Source organism: Haliotis rufescens, unplaced genomic scaffold (genome assembly GCF_023055435.1).
Source record: "Haliotis rufescens isolate VD_foot unplaced genomic scaffold, xgHalRufe1.0.p SCAF_6, whole genome shotgun sequence".
Classification (NCBI taxonomy): Eukaryota; Metazoa; Mollusca; class Gastropoda; order Lepetellida; family Haliotidae; genus Haliotis; species Haliotis rufescens.
In genome coordinates this window covers 59,216,366-59,238,812 of record NW_025964334.1, presented here as the reverse complement: position 1 = coordinate 59,238,812, position 22,447 = coordinate 59,216,366, and the positions used below count along the sequence as shown (strand labels likewise).

The 22,447-nt window shown below is 40.0% G+C and overlaps 1 protein-coding gene across 12 annotated transcripts in view; it reads left to right on the top strand.

The window, feature by feature from the left end:
• LOC124143196 (SCO-spondin-like) overlaps positions 1-22,447 on the top strand; it is a 66,921-nt gene that overhangs the window by 38,034 nt on the left and 6,440 nt on the right. For 5 of the 12 annotated variants that reach the window (XM_048386165.1, XM_048386169.1, XM_048386163.1 and 2 more), the window contains 23 exons: positions 241-414; positions 1,287-1,466; positions 1,748-1,921; positions 2,794-2,973; positions 3,305-3,478; positions 3,783-3,962; positions 4,364-4,537; positions 6,031-6,216; positions 6,907-7,086; positions 7,630-7,803; positions 8,250-8,429; positions 8,711-8,884; positions 9,914-10,093; positions 10,375-10,548; positions 11,573-11,752; positions 12,034-12,207; positions 12,645-12,824; positions 13,085-13,258; positions 14,825-15,004; positions 16,212-16,220; positions 16,508-16,702; positions 17,781-17,966; positions 18,493-18,636. In XM_048386165.1, the coding sequence (XP_048242122.1) occupies positions 241-414; positions 1,287-1,466; positions 1,748-1,921; positions 2,794-2,973; positions 3,305-3,478; positions 3,783-3,962; positions 4,364-4,537; positions 6,031-6,216; positions 6,907-7,086; positions 7,630-7,803; positions 8,250-8,429; positions 8,711-8,884; positions 9,914-10,093; positions 10,375-10,548; positions 11,573-11,752; positions 12,034-12,207; positions 12,645-12,824; positions 13,085-13,258; positions 14,825-15,004; positions 16,212-16,220; positions 16,508-16,702; positions 17,781-17,966; positions 18,493-18,636 (3,906 nt within the window). The remainder of the gene's footprint in view (positions 1-240; positions 415-1,286; positions 1,467-1,747; positions 1,922-2,793; positions 2,974-3,304; positions 3,479-3,782; positions 3,963-4,363; positions 4,538-6,030; positions 6,217-6,906; positions 7,087-7,629; positions 7,804-8,249; positions 8,430-8,710; positions 8,885-9,913; positions 10,094-10,374; positions 10,549-11,572; positions 11,753-12,033; positions 12,208-12,644; positions 12,825-13,084; positions 13,259-14,824; positions 15,005-16,211; positions 16,221-16,507; positions 16,703-17,780; positions 17,967-18,492; positions 18,637-22,447) is intronic. The other 7 variants (XM_048386168.1, XM_048386167.1, XM_048386173.1 and 4 more) reach the window with 7 other exon arrangements.

Genomic DNA, 22,447 nt, shown 5'->3' with positions numbered 1-22,447 from the left:
TTTACTCTACGACTGACTTTGTTTAACGTGTCAGTCATTGCGTGATTTTTTCATGTTCGTGTGCTTGCAGCTTTGTGTTCGTTTGTATTTGTGTTACACGTCCTTACATTTTACCCACGTGTTGTACTTTTGACGTGTTTGTCTGAGCCAACGTTGTAAACTGGTAACATCTTCTGTTGTTTTGTGTTTGTACTTGTGTTTGTGTTTGTGTAGTGTTGTCATGTGAATGTTGTGTTTTAGCTTCCTGGAACAACTGGGGACAATGGAGTAATCCAGGTTGTCCTACATGTGGTCTCAGCATCACACGAACTGTCACTCGAACCAGAACATGTAACCAGGTAGCGGGTCAAGCATTTTGCTCTGGATCCAGCACTGATTCTGACATCAGAACTTGCAACATTCTCAATTGCAGAGGTATGTTGACTTCGTTTTTAGCTGTTTGCAACAAATATGTCAGCTACATTAATCACATTGGAATGAACATTCACATATTCCTATATAGAGTTACACAAAAATGATCCATGGCTAAGTAAAGTGTCCTTCATTTCTTAACACATACCAAAGTCCCGTGTCTCAAAAGTATTTAGAATGAAACACGATCCAAAAATTCCAATGATCATCTGCGTAAAATACGATATCATGTGAGTGTCATTTAACAATCCCAACTAAACTAAGCCATTGATACTGAAAATGCATTTTAAAGCATAATACAACATGTTTGTGCATGGCGACCTTGATGTAAAATTATCAGATACCACTTAGCGTTTGTATACAGAATAATTTTTAATTCGAGTGGGATATACTGACATCATGTGTAACTAGACTGTAACTCATCGGAGTTTTAACCGTCTATTAATCTAAGAACATGTTGGGGACAGAAAGAAAATCACCAGGAAAACCAATACGTTTTAATGTATATAAAAGATAAACAAATGTTTGATATCCATCCAGGGTTTTGTCCTCACAATTCGAACATTTGTAGGGCAGGGACAAGAACATGTGTGTATCCACCTCATCACTCTAATGATAAGCTTTCATTTGAATTAAGAGAATGAGTGTTGAAAATACATTGTGAGAAAAGTCCCTTTTGACTATTTGAAACTAATTTATTGATAGTAATACATTACAAATGAGAACAATTTCGAAATGTGGATATTCTTTGGCTTTGGGAAAGTTCGGTACTCAGTCATGTAGTAGGTGGATACAATATTCATTCCCCTGGCAGTGGTGTAGTACTGTTTGCAGTTGATGACCTCACGGAGGGTAACAAACGCTGGTAATTTCAGGAACGTGGGCAGCGTGGGCCTCCTGGGCCACGCCCAACTGTCCTACCTGTGGACCAGTCGGTACACAAAGACAGGTCACCAGGAACAGAATATGCAACAAACTTTTGACAACTTATGACAACTGTATCGGGTCAGGCAGTGATTCCAGATCGGATACGTGTTCAATACCATTGTGTACAGGTACGTCTTAGGTTGATATAGACGGACGTGTACATACACATTTTACTCTACAACTAACTTTGTTTCACGTGTCAGTCATTTCATGATCTTTTCATGTTCGTGTGCTTGCAGCTTTGTGTTCGTTTGTATTTGTGTTACACGTCCTTACATTTTACCCACGTGTTGTACTTTTGACGTGTTTGTCTGAGCCAACGTTGTAAACTGGTAACATCTTCTGTTGTTTTGTGTTTGTACTTGTGTTTGTGTTTGTGTAGTGTTGTCATGTGAATGTTGTGTTTTAGCTTCCTGGAACAACTGGGGACAATGGAGTAATCCAGGTTGTCCTACATGTGGTCTCAGCATCACACGAACTGTCACTCGAACCAGAACATGTAACCAGGTAGCGGGTCAAGCATTTTGCTCTGGATCCAGCACTGATTCTGACATCAGAACTTGCAACATTCTCAATTGCAGAGGTATGTTGACTTCGTTTTTAGCTGTTTGCAACAAATATGTCAGCTACATTAATCAAATTGGAATGAACATTCACATATTCCTATAAAGAGTTACACAAAAATGGTCCATGGCTAAGTAAAGTGTCCTTCATTTCTTAACACATACCAAAGTCCCGTGTCTCAAAAGTATTTAGAATGAAACACGATCCAAAAATTCCAATGATCATCTGCGTAAAATACGATATCATGTGAGTGTCATTTAACAATCCCAACTAAACTAAGCCATTGATACTGAAAATGCATTTTAAAGCATAATACAACATGTTTGTGCATGGCGACCTTGATGTAAAATTATCAGATACCACTTAGCGTTTGTATACAGAATAATTTTTAATTCGAGTGGGATATACTGACATCATGTGTAACTAGACTGTAACTCATCGGAGTTTTAACCGTCTATTAATCTAAGAACATGTTGGGGACAGAAAGAAAATCACCAGGAAAACCAATACGTTTTAATGTATATAAAAGATAAACAAATGTTTGATATCCATCCAGGGTTTTGTCCTCACAATTCGAACATTTGTAGGGCAGGGACAAGAACATGTGTGTATCCACCTCATCACTCTAATGATAAGCTTTCATTTGAATTAAGAGAATGAGTGTTGAAAATACATTGTGAGAAAAGTCCCTTTTGACTATTTGAAACTAATTTATTGATAGTAATACATTACAAATGAGAACAATTTCGAAATGTGGATATTCTTTGGCTTTGGGAAAGTTCGGTACTCAGTCATGTAGTAGGTGGATACAATATTCATTCCCCTGGCAGTGGTGTAGTACTGTTTGCAGTTGATGACCTCACGGAGGGTAACAAACGCTGGTAATTTCAGGAACGTGGGCAGCGTGGGCCTCCTGGGCCACGCCCAACTGTCCTACCTGTGGACCAGTCGGTACACAAAGACAGGTCACCAGGAACAGAATATGCAACAAACTTTTGACAACTTATGACAACTGTATCGGGTCAGGCAGTGATTCCAGATCGGATACGTGTTCAATACCATTGTGTACAGGTACGTCTTAGGTTGATATAGACGGACGTGTACATACACATTTTCCTCTACCACTGACTTTGTTTCACGTGTCAGTCATTTCATGATCTTTTCATGTTCGTGTGCATGTGGTTGTGTGTTTGTATAGTAGTAATACGACCAGGAGTTGATGTTTGTTTATGTATTTGTTTCAGGCAATGTTGTTGGAAGTTGTTGCGGTGTATATTAGTGGCGTTGTGTTGTGTTGTGTTGATGTATTTGTCAGAGACAATGTTCTAAAGTAATAACATTTGTATTGATCTGCGTTTGTGCTTGTGTTGTGTAGTCTGGTCATGTGAATGTTGTCTTGTAGCCACCTGGAACACCTGGGGCTCGTGGGTTGACCCTGGATGCCCTACGTGTGGTCTAAGTATCACACGAACTGCCTCTCGAACCAGAACATGTAACCAGCTTTCGGGTCAAACGTTTTGCTCTGGGTCCAGCTTTGGCACCGAAGTTAGGACTTGCACCATTCCCAATTGCATAGGTTTGATTATTCAACTTTTTTGTCAAACCAAGTCACACGAATGTAAATTCTCTCTCATATTTCCTTCTTTTTTCTGTTTCAAATCTGTCTTTGGTTTAGGTGAAATATAAAACTGGAAGCGAATAATTACAACACAATTTTCTAAATTTATTTAGACATGAGAAAATGTTTTGAAATACCTCATTGTTTGGCTGCATACACTTTAGAGACAAAAAAGACACATTTAGAACTGATTATAACCATCCTGATGTGGAATTCGAATAATCACAACCTTAAGCAAGCAGTTAACATACAATATTTATAGGTACCTGGGGCACGTGGACAAGCTGGACTCAGCCCAACTGCCCATCCTGTGGACCATCGGGGACCCAAAGATCTGTCTCGCGATCAAGAATTTGCACTAAAGCGCAACCGACTGATGCTGATTGCCCAGGACTAAACACACAGTCTCGAGTCGATGCCTGTTCAATTCCAATATGTACAGGTACAATATTCAGTTTAAGATCCCTCTGTACATCAATACGATAAGTCTCCTGATCTTCAGTGTCTGACATTGGATTGTCAGTCTTGTTTCGTTACAACAAAACGGGTTCATTGATTGAACAGTGAGTGATTTATTTCCGACTCTTGCAAACAAAAGCGACTAAACCCTTTTCCATATTCATAAGAAGTCTATTGTACAATTCCAACTATAAACCGATTTCATTGCCATTGAACTTAAGTAAATGCCTGTTCTTGTGAAATTACTAGCAAAGCTCACAATGTAGGTGTTATGTAAACAGCGGTTTCTCTTAGATGTGTCCATGTCGTGTTTTAGCCGCTATTAGATTAGTTGAGTTGGAGCTGTAGCCCCTATTAAATGTGTTGCATGTTGTTGTGTTGCAGCTACCTGGAACACCTGGGGATCATGGGTGGACCCTGGATGCCCTACGTGTGGTCTCAGCATCACACGAACTGCAATTCGAACCCGAACATGTAACCAGCTGGCGGGTCAACAGTCTTGCTCTGGGTCCAGCTTTGGCACCGAAGTTAGGACTTGCACCATTCCCAATTGCATAGGTTTGATTATTCAATATTTTGAGAAATCAAGTCACACGAATGTCAAATATCTCCTAACTTCTACTTTCTTTCTGCTTGAAGAGTGATCTTCATGTGGTTTAGGGGAGAAAAAAAACCTGCCAACGTTTAACTACCACTGATATCGGTGAGAAATATAACTGTAGACGATTACACAATTTTGTTACTTATCACGATATAAGAAAGTCCTGAAAGTCCTCAGTGTTGGTATTCACTCAACATAAGAAATATAATATGACTCACTTGTAGAACTGTTATGTGGAACCCCGCACATCAGGACCTAAAAACAAGTATAGGGTCGTGGTCCACCACACAATTATGAGTGTATAATTCATTTGACAGTATTTACAAATTTATTAATTGCAAAGAGTTGCAACATGCTTTCTTAAATTTGCAACAAGTCACGTTTTTTGTGGTATTTTCACCCATCTACATTAATGGTTTTTTTCTCTGTAAATACTGATATCCCCATCCCAGAAGTTGTAAAACATGATTTATCTGTTTATATTCCTTAGCAGTGTGTCTAACTGAAGAACTAGAGAGTTTATCCTATAGAAAGAGAGGGTTCGAGTGAAACCTCAACTGTCACTGACGATGGGAGCTACCATTTGGGCACCGACTTGTTTCTCAGCAGAGATTTGCTAGGGTAGATTCGTGAAGCTGCTTGGACTACGCTTACTTTGTGGCAACGGAGATATTAATACCTGTACCCACAAGGAAATGGCGCATTAGTCCTGTTGCATATTGTTGTACAATGTGTGAACCAACAAAATAAACATGTGCCAGTCCTTGAAATAATGCAGTGCGTGTCCCGACTAAAATAATTTCTGTATTGTAGTCTATTCTTTGTTTTCTGAACGTTGGAGAGAACAGCCAAGACCATCCTCGCACAATGTGCCACGTTATCAGTCTGTTGTTGGTGGTTCGACACAGTGAACGAGCTTGCAGTTCACAAACCATTCTGTCTGTACCTTGGTATCTCTGTAGTGTTGGTGGTTAGACAGTCGACGAGCTGACCATCCTGTCTGTATCATGTTATCTCTCTATTGGTGGTTGGACTCTGTCAACTAGCTGAGTGTTCACAGGCCATCCTATGTTATCTCTCTATTGTGGGGTTTGGACTCAGTGGCCTAGCTGGCTGTTCACAGACCGTCCCGTGTGTATCGTGTTATCTCTCTATTGTAGGGGTTTGGACTCAGTGGACTAGCTGGCTGTTCACAGACCGTCCTGTGTGTATCGTGTTATCTCTCTATTGTGGGGTTTGGACTCAGTGGACTAGCTGGCTGTTCACAGACCGTCCTGTGTGTATCGTGTTATCTCTCTATTGTAGGGGTTTGGACTCAGTGGCCTAGCTGGCTGTTCACAGACCGTCCCGTGTGTATCGTGTTATCTCTCTATTGTGGGGTTTGGACTCAGTGGACTAGCTGGCTGTTCACAGACCGTCCCGAGTGTATCGTGTTATCTCTCTATTGTAGGGGTTTGGACTCAGTGGGCCAACTGGGTGGTCACAGGCTGTCCCACCTGCAGTCCGTCCGGTCAAACCAACACTGGGACCTTCACGAGGGTCAGAACATGTAACAAGGCGATAACAACATACGCAGACTGCCCTGGTTCAACCACAGAAACTAAAACAGACACATGCAACGTTGCCACGTGTAGAGGTGAGAACAACATTGGGAATCTGTTGATGTTGAATATAGTAGGAATATGTCATTGTTTTAATAATTTCTTTTAATTTTGTCTTTGTTGCTTTTATTTGCATTTAGATGTGACTACAAATAGTTGATAAAGTGCAACAAATGTTGCGGGTTCGCGTAGGTGTCATCAAAGTTGTTATCGTCAAACGTTTACAGAATTGTATGTCATACATTTGTCGCTTTTATTCTCGCCTACGCAAACTCTAACCCCCAACCACTTCCCCAAAACCATTCAGTCGCAGCTGCCAACCTTCTATCTGCACTGTTTTTCGTCTATACGAAAGCGGCTCGTCGAAAAACTAATTCTGATTTGTGGAGACAACCTCTAACGCGGAGCCCCACCGGGTTGTCGTTCTGTGTGTCGGGTATAGGTAAAGTCTGAAAGGGCATCTGTGTATAAGTTTCGCGTGTAACGAGAAACACCAAACCTAGCTAACTGTGTATTAGTACATGGCCTCAGTCGGGTTAAAGATTAGATGAGAGTTAAAAATAAAATTGGTATAATATCGAGCAATGATATGCCAAGGGTGACAAGAATGAAGGAGCATACTGACGTTTCTTTTAGTTAGGGTGAATGTGACATATACTGATAGTTTGAAGCAAAGAAATGATCCGTGTGACAAGAAAGGAGTTCCGTATTAAACCCTGTTTCAGTTGGGACATGGACCGCATGGACAGCCTGGTCAGTTGGCAACTGTTCCAGTTGTGGGACCAATGTTACCACCCAACAGACTCGAACGCGAACCTGCTTTAAGACCAACACAGCCGACACCGATTGTCCGGGAACAACAATTGAAACCAGAACAGCTGTGTGCCAGATTTCCGCGTGCCAAGGTAGTCAACAGAACATAACCTCATACATTGCCATGCAACCACAGGCCAAACAAATATGTTAGAATAAGTTAAACTGTTAGTTCAGACATGAATATATTTTCACGACGAAACCTCATACATTGTTGTCGTATTTGTGTATTCACAGAGCACTGTATTTGGTTGCTTAGTGATCAATGGTTAGTATGGTCAATACTGTTCCTGCTTGTGCTCCATCGTAGCCCGAAGCTGCTTTTAGACAAATCCAAGCGACGCCAATTGTAATGGAAATACAGTTCCCACACAATCGGTTCTCTGGTAGTGATCACTGCCACAGACAACTGTCAAATACAGAAATAGTTTTCATCTAGGGTCTTTTTAGATGATGAATAAATCTCCATCTCATTAGCACATTATTTCTTATCGTAATTTCACCTAAGAACACCATGTAACCATACTAGTTCTTTTTGTGTTCTGTTATATGTAATCCATTTAGTTGTGTTGCAGCTCCAATAGCAGTGTTGATGTTGTGTTGTGTAGTCTGGTCATGTGAATGTTGTGTTGTAGCCACCTGGAACACCTGGGGCTCGTGGGTTGACCCTGGATGCCCTACGTGTGGTTTAAGTATCACACGAACTGCCTCTCGAACCAGAACATGTAACCAGCTTTCGGGTCAAACATTTTGCTCTGGGTCCAGCTTTGGCACCGAAGTTAGGACTTGCAACATCCCTAATTGCATAGGTATTTGACCTTGTTATTGATTTATCGTCAATGCAAGTACACCGACATGTTCCATGTTCATCTTGTTCCATGTTCCATATTCAACTATATCATTGATAGTGAAGAACTAATATTTTCGAAAACATAATGCGATACGACATGTACGACATGTTGTTGTTAGTTCATCATGTACAAAGCATAGTTTCTATGCAAATGGTATTTCATTGGTTTGAGCATTGTCAGGGTACAGGAATGTGTTTTTTCGACCTGGTTGTGCTGCTTAATCTGTTTTACTTGAACTAGCAGAGTTTACGTCCGGACACTCTGTGACAACATTGTCACACATGACCGTTGAAAAAGAAATTATTAACACTAACAGATTGCATGTTTGGATGTACTTCGTAAGGGGCGTTATGCTGTATAAATCTATGTAGATGTTGATGGGTAACAAACGCTGGTTATTTCAGGAACGTGGGCAGCGTGGGCCTCCTGGGCCACGCCCAACTGTCCTACCTGTGGACCAGTCGGTACACAAAGACAGGTCACCAGGAACAGAGTATGCAACAAAGTTTTGACAAGTTACGCCGACTGTATCGGGTCAGGCAGCGATTCCAGATTCGATACGTGTTCAATACCATTGTGTACAGGTACGTCTTAGGTTGACATAGACGGACGTGTACATACAAAATTTGCTCTACCACTGACTTTGTTTCACGTGTCAGTCATTTCATGATCTTTTCATGTTCGTGTGCTTGCAGCTTTGTGTTCGTTTGTACTTGTGTTACACGTCCTTACATTTTACCCACGTGTTGTACTTTTGAAGAGTTTGTCTGAGCCAACGTTGTAAACTGGTAACATCTTCTGTTGTTTTGTGTTTGTACTTGTGTTCGTGTTTGTGTAGTGTTGTCATGTGAATGTTGTGTTTTAGCTTCCTGGAACAACTGGGGACAATGGAGTAATCCAGGTTGTCCCACATGTGGTCTCAGCATCACACGAACTGTCACTCGAACCAGAACATGTAACCAGGTAGCGGGTCAAGCATTTTGCTCTGGATCCAGCACTGATTCTGACATCAGAACTTGCAGCATTCCAAATTGCAGAGGTACTTACAGTAATTGAATTCGAATGAGTCTGCACATATTCCTTCATAAAGTTATATATATACATGATCCATAGCAAAGTAAGGTGTCCTCCATTCCAGAAAACATACAGGGGCGGTCTGGTATATTAGTGGTTAAAGCGTTCGCTCGTCACGCCGCAGACCCGGGTTCGATTCCCGACATAGGTACAATGTGTTGAGCCTATTTATAGTGTCCCCCGTCGTGATATAGCTGAAATATTGCTAAAAGCGGCGTCAGACCATACTCACTCACTTACCTTAAAACATACTGAAGTCCCGCGTCTTAGAAGTCACTAGAATTAAACACTATCCGAAAATTCCAATGATCATCTGCGTAAAATACGATATTGTGTGAGTGTCATTCAACAGTTCAATCGCAACTAAAACATTGATGCTAAAACTGCATTTTAAAACATGATACAACATGTTTGTGCGTGGTTACTTTGATGGAAAATCATCAGATTCCACTTATTGTTTGTATACAAACCCATGTTCGGTTCGAGTGGGTTATACTGACACCATGTGTAGCTAGAATGCCACTCTTCGGACTTATGAAGTTTTAACCTTCTCTCAATTTAAGTACATGTTGGGGACAGAAAGCAAATCACAAGGAAAACCAATACGATTAAATGTATATAAAAGATAAACAAATGTTGATATCCATCTAAGGTTTTCTCCTCACAATTCGAACATTTGTAGGGCAGGTACAGGAACATGTGTGTATCCACCTTGTCACTCTAATGATTAGCTGTCTGTTTTATTGAGAGAATGAGAGTTTAAAACACATTGTGCCTATAAATCAAGTCGCCTTTGACTATTTGAAATTAATTTAATTATAGTAAAACATTACAAATGGGAACAATTTCGAAGAGTGGATATTCTTTGGCTTAGGGACCGTTCGGTACTCAGTCATGAAGTAGGTGGATACAAAATCCCACTACTTCTGGAAGTGATACAGTATTGTGTGCAGTTGATGACGACACAGAGGGTAACACACACTGGTTATTTCAGGAACGTGGGCAGCGTGGGGCTCCTGGGCCACGCCCAACTGTCCTACCTGTGGACCAGTCGGTACACAAAGACAGGTCACCAGGAACAGAGTATGCAACAAAGTTTTGACAACTTATGACAACTGTATCGGGTCAGGCAGTGATTCGAGATTCGATACGTGTTCAATACCAGTGTGTACAGGTACGTCTTAGGTTGACATGTACGGACGTGTACATACACATTTACCTCTACGACTGACTTTGTTTCACGTGTCAGTCATTTCATGATCTTTTCATGTTCGTGTGCTTGCAGCTTTGTGTTCGTTTGTATTTGTGTTACACGTCCTTACATTTTACCCACGTGTTGTACTTTTGATGTGTTTGTCTTAGCCAACGTTGTAAACTGGTAACATCTTCTGTTGTTTTGAGTTTGTCCTTAAGTTCGTTGTTCTGTAGTGTTGTCATGTGAATGTTGTGTTTTAGCTTCCTGGAACAACTGGGGACAATGGAGTAATCCAGGTTGTCCTACATGTGGTCTCAGCATCACACGAACTGTCACTCGAACCAGAACATGTAACCAGGTAGCGGGTCAAGCATTTTGCTCTGGATCCAGCACTGACTCTGTCATCAGAACTTGCAGCATTCCAAATTGCAGAGGTACTTACAGTTATTGAATTCAATTGAGTCTGCACATATTCCTTCATAAAGTTATATATACATGATCCATAGCAAAGCAAGGTGTCCTCCATTCCTCAAAACATACAGGGGCGGTCTGGTATATTAGTGGTTAAAGCGTTCGCTCGTCACGCCGCAGACCCGGGTTCGATTCCCGACATAGGTACAATGTGTTGAGCCAATTCCTGGCGTCCCCCGTCGTGATATAACTGAAATATTGCTAAAAGCGGCGTAAAACCATACTCACTCACTTACCTTAAAACATACTGAAGTCCCGCGTTTTAGAAGTCCTTAGAACCAAACACTATCCGAAAATTCCAATGATCATCTGCGTAAAATACGATATTGTGTGAGTGTCATTTAACAGTTCAATCGCAACCAAAACATTGATGCTAAAACTGCATTTTAAAACATGATACAACATGTTTGTGCGTGGTTACTTTGATGGAAAATCATCAGATTCCACTTATTGTTTGTATACAAACCCATGTTCGGTTCGAGTGGGTTATACTGACACCATGTGTAGCTAGAATGTCACTCTTCGGACTTATGAAGTTTTAACCTTCTCTCAATTTAAGTACATGTTGGGGACAGAAAGCAAATCACAAGGAAAACCGATTCGTTTAAATGTATATTAAAGATAAACAATGTCGATATCCATCCAGGGTTTAGTTCTCAAAATTCAAACATTCGTAGGGCAGGGACAAGAACATGTGTGTATCCACCTTGTCACTCTAATGATAAGCTTTCATTTGAATTAAGAGAATGAGAGTTGAAAATACTTTGTACCCTCAAGAAAAGTCGCTTTTGACATTGAAACTAATTTATTGATAGTAATACATTACAAATGGAAACAATTTCGAAGTGTGGATATTCTTTGGGTTTGGGAAAGTTCGGTACTAAAGCATGTAGTAGGTGGATGCAAAATTCCACTGCTTCTGGCAGTGATAAAGTGCTGTTTGCAGTTGATGACCTCACGGAGGGTAACAAACGCTGGTTATTTCAGGAACATGGGCAGCGTGGGCCTCCTGGGCCACACCCAACTGTCCTACCTGTGGACCAGTCGGTACACAAAGACAGGTGTTCAGGAACAGAGTATGCAACAAAGTTTTGACAACTTATGACAACTGTATCGGGTCAGGCAGTGATTCGAGATTCGATACGTGTTCAATACCAGTGTGTACAGGTACGTCTTAGGTTGACATGTACGGACGTGTACATACACATTTACCTCTACGACTGACTTTGTTTCACGTGTCAGTCATTTCATGATCTTTTCATGTTCGTGTGCTTGCAGCTTTGTGTTCGTTTGTATTTGTGTTACACGTCCTTACATTTTACCCACGTGTTGTACTTTTGATGTGTTTGTCTTAGCCAACGATGTAAACTGGTAACATCTTCTGTTGTTTTGTGTTAATACTTGTGTTCGTTGTTCTGTAGTGTTGTCATGTGAATGTTGTGTTTTAGCTTCCTGGAACAACTGGGGACAATGGAGTAATCCAGGTTGTCCTACATGTGGTCTCAGCATCACACGAACTGTCACTCGAACCAGAACATGTAACCAGGTAGCGGGTCAAGCATTTTGCTCTGGATCCAGCACTGACTCTGACATCAGAACTTGCAGCATTCCCAATTGCAGAGGTATGTTGACTTTGTTGTCAACTGTTTGCAACAAATATGTCAGTTACATTAATCAAATTGGAATGAACATTCACATATTCCTATATAAGGTTACACAAAAATGATCCATGGCTAAGTAAAGTGTCTTTCATTTCTTAACTCATACCAAAGTCCCGTGTCTCAAAAGTATTTAGAATGAAACACTATCCAAAAATTCCAATGACCATCTGCGTAAAATATGATATCATGTGAGTGTCATTTAACAATCTAAACTAAACTAAGACATTGATAGATTACAAATGGGAACAATTTCGAAGTGTGGATATTCTTTGGCTTAGGGACAGTTCGGTACTCATTCATGAAGTAGGTGCATACAAAATCCCACTACTTCTGGCAGTGATATAGTATTGTGTGCAGTTGATGACGACACAGAGGGTAACAAACGCTGGTTATTTCAGGAACGTGGGCAGCGTGGGCCTCCTGGGTCACGCCCAACTGTCCTACCTGTGGACCAGTCGGTACGCAAAGACAGGTGTTCAGGAACAGAGTATGCAACAAACTTTTGACAACTTATGACAACTGTATCGGGTCAGGCAGTGATTCCAGATTCGATACGTGTTCAATACCATTGTGTACAGGTACGTTTTACGATATGATACGAACAGAGCAATCTGGGTTAATCAAGGTACGATTGAAATTGCTTTACGAGTATGTAAGACATGCGCCCTATATGTTGATGTGCTTATGGTTGCGTGTTCATTTGTATTATAGTAATAAGACCAAAGGGAGCGATACTGGTTCCTCTCTTCCAGGGCCATTTTGTATTTGATGTTTTCGTCATGTTTTTTGTTTTGCGTTTTGTGTTGTGTAGTCTGGTCATGTGAATGTTGTGTTTTAGCTTCCTGGAACAACTGGGGACAATGGAGTAATCCAGGTTGTCCCACATGTGGTCTCAGCATCACACGAACTGTCACTCGAACCAGAACATGTAACCAGGTAGCGGGTCAAGCATTTTGCTCTGGATCCAGCACTGACTCTGACATCAGAACTTGCAACATTCTCAATTGCAGAGGTATTTTGACTTGTTATGAATTGTTTTCAACAAATATAAAGTTAGTTGAATCGGGATGAACCTGCTCATGTTCCAATAATGAGCTATGCCCAGGGTGAAGTACGCCCTGGGTATATGTAACACATGTAGAAAAAGTGACCTTCATTCCTGAAACATATCACAGGTCTTAGGAAGGGTATGAAACTCCCAAAAATTTCAGCCAGACCACAGGACTGGCTAGCTGAAATACTTGCCAGCCCTGACCAAAACCTGCCTGCCCACTATAATCATATGTTTCTCGGGATAATTTAATTAAAAACATGAAAACTGATTGCTTGTAGCATAAGCGCATCGCTAAATGTTAGGTTGTCTAAAAGCTAACGGGGTTTCTTTTTGGTTACATTTTATCATTCATCTTTACATGTGAATCAATGCTTATCATCGGGAAATATTTAGAATATTTTCACCTATGAAATATAACCCGACCGTCGGGCAGGGGGATTTGAAAATCCCGGGCAGCCCGAGTTGAAATCAACCAGTCTCGGACGGTCGGGCAGGCAGGTATTTCGAACGCTGTCTTAGGCACACATCAAGTTAAACAAAATGGTAAATGAACATTTGTGGTGAATCTTCTTGAAGGGTGTAAACATTTTGTAGTCTATAAACATGTATGGTATAAACATTTTGTGGTGTATTGATATGCAGGGTATAAACATTTTGTGGTGCATTAATATGCAGGGTATAAACATTTTGTGGTGCATTAATATGCAGGGTATGAACATTTTGTCGTGTATAAATATGTATGGTGTGAATATAATGTGGTGTATAAATATGCAGGGTATGAACATTTCGATGTGTATAAATATTTATGGTATGAACATGTTGTGGTGTGTACGTTTATGTCAACATGTTGTGTACATGCTTTCAGTGTATGGACATATTGTGTAGCCGTTGTTGGTTATAGTGTGTAGTTGTTACGCTGACAGTGTATTAACAAGTTGTTGTTTATTCTGTGTCTGTGTTCCAACTGAAAGTCATAGCCACTTTCTATTTATTTGTCTGGCCTAGTGCCATGAGTCGCTCTAGACGAACTCGAACCGGATTTTAAAACAGGATACCCATTGTTCGCTATTGTTTTAATGATATATACATTCTTTGACGATTATTATTTAATAAGAACATATTCATAACAAGGACGAAGGAGTTGAAACATCCTACCTTGTTAGAGACATAAAACGGAAACATAACTTATCATTATTATGGCAGCATATGACGACACCAGTTTCGATTTATCGTACCTTATCATGCACCATACATGTGCTCTGTAACTTGTATCACTGAGAACATTACTTCCTTAAACCCCCGTGAAGATTCGGGTATGAATTGATGTTGCTTATGGTTAGACGCGACTGAAAGGAATGGGTTGTCAGGTTCGCTGACTTGCATAGATCGATGCTTCTTATGTCAATCACTTTTTTGTCTGGTGCAGACCTGACTATATACTGACCGCCGTGATACAGCTGGGATATTGCAGTTTTCAAGCTGATATAACGTAATACAACTAAACTGTTCCATATATTTCCATAGGAACCTGGTCTGCGTGGGCCTCATGGAATCAGCCCAGCTGCCCTTCCTGTGGACCTCCCAGTACCGTGAGACGGGTCAGCAGAACGCGATTGTGCAACAAAGACCTGTCAACGCATTCGAACTGTGCCGGAAATAACGTGGAGTACAGAAATGATGCCTGCAACATAGCAAATTGTACAGGTATAGCAACTGTCTCAGTATCCATGTGTACAAGTATTACTACTGTCTCCGTATCCATGTGTACAAGTAGTACTACTGTCTCCGTATCCACGTGTACAAGTATTACTACTGTCTCCGTATCCATGTGTACAAGTATTACTACTGTCTCGGTATCCATGTGTACAAGTATTACTACTGTCTCCGTATCCACGTGTACAAGTATTACTACTGTCTCCGTATCCACATGTACAAGTATTACTACTGCCTCAGTATCCACGTGTACAAGTATAACTACTGCCTCAGTATCCACGTGTACAAGTATTACTACTGTGTCCGTATCCACGTGTACAAGTATTACTACTGCCTCAGTATCCACGTGTACAAGTATTACTACTGTCTCCGTATCCACGTGTACAAGCATTACTACTGTCTTCGTATCCATGTGTACAAGTATTACTACTGTCTCGGTATCCATGTGTACAAGTATTACTACTGTCTCAGTATCCACGTGTACACGTATTACTACTGTCTCCGTGTCTACGTGTACAAGTATAACTACTGTCTCCGTATCCACGTGTACAAGTATTACTACTGCCTCAGTATCCACGTGTACAAGTATTACTACTGTCTCCCTATCAACGTGTACAAGTATTACTACTGCCTCAGTATCCACGTGTACAAGTATAACTACTGTCTCCGAATCAAATTTTATACACTTATTGTTTCTATTGTGCTAGGGGCTATGGATACATTATGCATTGATAGAATCAGTTTGTATTACTTGAGCACCTTGATTAAGTACATGAAAAGATTTGAAAAAATTATTTTCGAGGCTTGACGGTACACTTGCTTTGCAAATCCTGCAGTCGGGCGAAATCTTCACAGCAGTTTCATTGTTGTTTACGAACTGGATGTCGATTTCGTTACTATATGTTGATTTGACTATGCATATACTCGTTTGTCTGACCAAGATATAAATCCGAAATTCCAGTCTTGTTCGACCAGGGAGGAAACTGCACTTCTACTGTCAAGTATCTCCCTTGCCATAGATTTTGTGTCAGAGCAAGGGTTATCAAGATTCATTGCCAAAACAGCAGGTGGCGCTTAACTTTTTCTCAGGTGTATAAACAGCATCAAAAGGAACAACAAGAATTTTGAACGCGTATCATGTATTCATTCATTCAACAATATTTGCAGATGAACTGAACGATGTTTTCTTCTTTTACAGTTACCCCAGGTAAGACAGTTGTGTCACGTGATGACAGAGCCAATAGATGAGTATGGGTGCATTCAAAAATAGTTTAGAGTGGAGCGGTTTAGCAGCTACTTACATGAACACACTAATGGTTTTCTGGTCATAATATCACTGGATCATATATACTGGATCATATCTAAATCCTCATTTTCATCACCACTACATTAAATAATGTTCCTTGTCCAGCATTTACAAGAATACGGTTTCCTGCTCCGTTTACGCATATGTAGGCAAAGCTCAGTATTTATTCTGCTTTCATTGAATACCAGGTTTGTGCGCCAGCGTCATGAATGTCAGCGGCGTCGGTTACCGCTATCACCCCACCGACTGCGACAAGTATGTCCAGTGTTACTTCAACCCCAACGGTGAGGTATCGGCTGTGTACCGCACATGTCCATTTGGTCACTACTGGTCACAAGCGACCATGAGATGTGACCACTCGTGGAAGGTCACTTGTCCCCATGGTAAGTGTGCAAATGAACATTTATCACTGTTGAATCGCGAAATGTAACACTCAGTTTATAAGTAGGTTTGTCTGTCACGTATCACTTTTGAATCGTGCAATGTAACACTCAGTTTATAAGTAGGTTTCTCTGTCACGTATCACTGTTGAATCGGGCAATGTAACGCTCAGTTTATAAGTAGGCTTGTCTGTCACGTATCACTGTTGAATCGTGCAATGTAACACTCTGTTTATAAGTAGGTTTGTCTGTCATGTATCACTGTTGAATCGGGCAATGTAACACTCAGTTTATAAGTAGGCTTGTCCGTCACTTATCACTGTTGAATCGTGCAATGTAACATTCTGTTTACAAGTAGGTTTGTCTGTCACGTATCACTATTGAATCGCGCAATGTAACAAACAGTTAATAATTAGGTTTCTCTGTCACGTGTCATTATTGAATCTTGCAATGTCGCAATCACTCGAGAGTGATTTGAGCCAAGGATTGAACTAGGCCTCCTACACCAGGTCATTAACGTGTCTTTTAAATACTTTCAAAACACAGTTTATGTTTCAATCAAACGATCCACATGCATAATCAAAGAAAACGACGTTGAATTCGTGTTGTTAGTTTTAGTTGTATGACTTTCAATGGTTAAATGTTAAATGTCGACTTTTAAAATGAAGTCAATGGATATTTTTTTTAAACTCTGTAGTACAGAGAGTAACATGCGCATGAAAAATATCCAAGTTCAGCAATAATTACCCATACGATATCCTTGCTTTAAATTTGAGAAAGATCTACTAGGGTCGACGCACTAAGATCGTTTTGCGGACAAACACTCCTTCGCCTTGTGTTTACTGGTCACGCCGGAGACCCGGACTCGATTCCCCGCATGGCTACAATGTGTGAAGCCCATTTCTGGTGTCCTCTACCGTGGTTTTTGCTGGAATGTTGATAAAAGCGTTGTAAAACTATCGTAACTGACTTTTGTTAATATGATGAATTTTCTGATGCACAGAGAGAAACAGTAACTATACTCTTTTAAGTGTCCCTTATTTCATCAGTTTATGATGTATATGTGTTGATGTATTACCAGAGAAGTGCAACAACACTTGCGTAACAACATACAACATGGAGGGCAGCTGTCGCGCCTACTGGTCATGTGACCATGGAAGGTCACAGGCCGAGTGTTGCGCTGTGGGCTTCCGGTACGTTGCAGGACGAGGCTGCTTCCCGGATCTATACTGTCGTGATGCTTGTCCCACACCTTGCACATCTGCTGGTAGGTGTTACATGATCCGATGGGAGGTAATAATGTGGAAATATCTCCCTTTACATTAAGATACTAGCTTTTGATTGGTTAAGGAGCGGGCAAATATTGTCCATGTACCCAGCTCATGGACACCGCTGATAAAACAATCGTAACACACCAGAGCTAACTTGCTTATGTCGAGCAAGTATCGTTCAGCTGAAATGAACAGATGTTTATACGGATGCATTGGGTAAAGGGAAGTAACTTGGTTGTCTGCTAGCTGTCAAAATGGCTGAATCAAAGCGTTTTACAAAGCGACATTACCTGTATGAATGTCGGGGAGACAATCCCTCGGAACGTATGGTGTGATGTAGCTGTGTGTGAGTCTATGTGCACATCGCCCGACGACCCAGGGTACAAAGGCCATAGATGTAATGCACCAACCAATACATCTCTCTCTCCCTCTCTCTGTGCTGCTTTCAGAGCACGTTGCATCCTGTGTACCCATTGTCTATGATGTGTCATCAATCAACTCGCTGCCATGGTTATATTTCAGATATATGCGACAAAGCCCCTGGTTGGGATAAGCCTGAGAACTACAAACTGAATGTGGGTTTTCTTGGATGGATGGACAGCGGCTGCATCCCCGGCTCCTACTTCGACATCCTCGAGTGCGGCTGCAACGTGCGCAAGAATGACAGTAAGACATCCTCTCTTTATGTTTACTGCCCATTTACTCTGATATACGTGTATTCGTGTATACGTGTAACAGCCAAGTTAATACTAAATAGTATATTGATGATAATACAATTACTACAGTATTACTTCTACGACAACAACAACAACAACAACAACTACCACCACTTCTGTTGATATTCTGCTGAAGCAAAGAACAAACAAGTTCCTTCTATATTTTACATTCTGTTACCGTTCTCTGTATATTAAGTTACCGTTCTCTATAAATTATGTCACTGCTCTCTACATTCTGTTATCGTTCTCTATAAATTCTGTCACTACTCTCTACATTCTTTAACCGGTCTCTACATGCTGTTGCCGTTCTCTATAATTTTTCTGTCACTGCTCTCTACATTCTGTTATCGTTCTCTATAATTTCTGTCACTGATCTCTACATTCTGTCTTATAAATTCTGCCACTGCTCTCTACATTCTGTTACCGTTCTCTATAATTTTTCTGTCACTGCTCTCTACATTCTGTTACCGTTCTCTATAAATTATCTCACTGCTCTCTACATTCTGTTACCGTTCTATAATTCTGTTATTGTTCTCTATAAATTCTGTCACTGCTCTCTACATTCTGTTACCGTTCTCTATTATTTTTCTGTCACTGCTCTCTACATTCTGTTACCGTTCTCTACATTGTGTTATCGTTTTCTATAAATACTGTCTTTGCTCTCTACATTCTGTTACCGTTCTCTATAATTTTTCTGTCACTGATTTCTACATTCTGTTACCGTTCTCTATAAATCATCTCACTGCTCTCTACATTCTGTTACCGTTCTCTATAATTTTTCTGTCACTGCTCTCTACATACTGTTACCGTTCTCTATAAATTCTGTCACTGCTCTCTACATTCTGTTACTGTTCTCTTTAATTTTTCTGTCACTGCTCTCTACATTCTGTGGCCGTTCTCTACATTCCGTTACCGTTCTCTACATTCTGTTACCATTCTCTATAAATTCTGTCACTGCTCTCTACATTCTGTTACCGTTCTCTATAAATTCTGTCACTGCTCTCTGCATTCTGTTACCGTTCTCTTTAAATTCTGTCACGGCTCTCCACACCTTCTGTTACCGTTCTATAATTCTGTTATTGTTCTGTATAAATTCTAACACTGTTCTCTACATTCCATTACTGTTCTCACAACATTCCGTTATAGTTCTCTCTACATTCTGTTACCATTCTCTCAAGATTATGTTACCATTATCTCTACATTATGTTACCGTTTACTCTACATTCTGTTACCGTTCTCTCTACATTCTGTTACCATTATCTCTACATTCTGTTACCATTAACTCTAAATTCTGTTACCATTCTATCTATATTATGTTACCATTATTTCAACGTTCTGTTACCATTCTCTCAAGATTATGTTACCATTATCTCTACATTATGTTACCATTATTTCTACATTATGTTACCATTCTCTCAAGATTATGTTACCATTCTCTCTACATTATGTTACCGTTAACTCTACATTCTGTGACCATTCTCTCAAGATTATGTTACCATTATTTCTACATTTTGTTACCATTCTCTCAAGATTATGTTACCATTATCTCTACATTATGTAACCATTAACTCTACGTGCTGTTACCGTTCTCTCTACATTATGTAACCGTTAACTCTACATGCTGTTACCGTTCTCTCTACATTATGTTACCATTATCTCTACATTATGTAACCGTTAACTCTACATGCTGTTACCGTTCTCTCTACATTATGTAACCGTTAACTCTACATGCTGTTACCGTTCTCTCTACATTATGTTACCATTATCTCTACATTATGTAACCGTTAACTCTACATGCTGTTACCATTATCTCTACATTATGTAACCGTTAACTCTACATGCTGTTACCGTTCTCTCTACATTATGTAACCGTTAACTCTACATGCTGTTACCGTTCTCTCTACATTATGTTACCATTATCTCTACATTATGTTACCATTATTTCTACATTCTGTTACCATTCTCTCAGGATTATGTTACCACAATCTCTACATTATGTTATCATTATTTCTACATTCTGTTACCATTCTCTCAAGATTATGTTATCATTATCTCTACATTATGTAACCGTTAACTCTACATGCTGTTACCGTTCTCTCTACATTCTGTTACCATTATTTCTACATTTTGATACCACTCATTCTACATTCTGTTACATTATGTCTTCATTCCCTGCACATCCTGTTACTGTTCTCTCTACATTCTGTTAACGTTCTCTCTATATTCTGTATTGTTCTCTCTACGTTCTGTTACCGTTGTCTCCTGATTCTGATAGCATACTCTCTACATTCTGTTAACGTTCTCTCTATATTCTGTATTGTTCTCTCTACGTTCTGTTACCATTGTCTCTAGATTCTGATAGCATACTCTGTACATTCTGTTAACGTTCTCTCTATATTCTGTATTGTTCTCTCTACGTTCTGATACCGTTGTCTCTAGATTCTGATAGCATACTCTCTACATTCTGTTAACGTTCTCTCTATATTCTGTATTGTTCTCTCTACGTTCTGTTACCGTTGTCTCTAGATTCTGATAGCATACTCTCTACATTCTGTTAACGTTCTCTCTATATTCTGTATTGTTCTCTCTGCAGTCTGTTACCGTTGTCTCTAGATTCTGATAGCATACTCTCTACATTCTGTCAACGTTCTCTCTATATTCTGTATTGTTCTCTCTGCAGTCTGTTACCTTTGTCTCTAGATTCTGATAGCATACTCTCTACATTCTGTTAACGTTCTCTCTATATTCTGTATTGTTCTCTCTGCAGTCTGTTACCGTTCTATATAAAATATTTCACTGCTCTCCACACCTTCTTTGAAAGTTCTCTACTTTCTGTTACTGTTGTCTCTACATTCTGTTACCGTTTTCTCTACTTTCTGTTACTGTTCTGTCTCTACATTCTGTTACCATACTCTCTACATTCTGTTACTGTTCTCTCTCTACATTCTGTTACCATACTCTCTACATTCTGTTACCATACACTCTACATTCTGTTACTGTTCTCTCTCTACATTCTGTTACTGTTCTCTCTGCATTCTGTTACCGTTTTCTCTACATTCTGTTACCGTTCTATAATTCTGTTACCGTTCTCTTTAAATTCTGTCACTGCTCTCTACATTCTTTTATCGCTCTCTATAAATTCTGTTATTGCTCTCTACATTCTGATAGTGTTCTCTCTACATTCTGTTACCGTTCCCTACATTCTGTTACCCTTCTCTATAAATTGTGTCGATTCATTCTTCATCCTGTTACGGTTCTCTACATTCTGTCACCGTTCTCTATAAATTCTGTCACTGCTCTCTACATTCTGTCACCGTTCTCTATAAATTCTGTCACTGCTCTCTACATTCTGTTATCGTTCTCTACACTCTTTTACCACTCTTTTTAAATCTTGCCAACGCTCTCTATATTCTATTACCGTTCTCTATATTCTGTTACCGTTCTCTAAGACTTCTGTCATTGTTCTCTACATTCTGTTATCATTCTCTACATTCTGTTATCATTCTCTCTACATTCTGTTACCGTTCTCTTTAAATTCCGTCACTGCTCTCTACTTTCTGTTACCGTTCTTTATCAATTCTGTCACAGCTCTCTACATTCTGTTACCGTTCTCTACATTCTGTTACCGTTCTCTACATACTGTTACCGTTCTCAATAAATTCTGTTATCGTTCTCTCTACATTCCCTTACTGTTCTCTCTACATTCTGTTACCATTCTCTACATTCTGTTACCGTTCTCTATTAATTCTGTCACTGCTCTC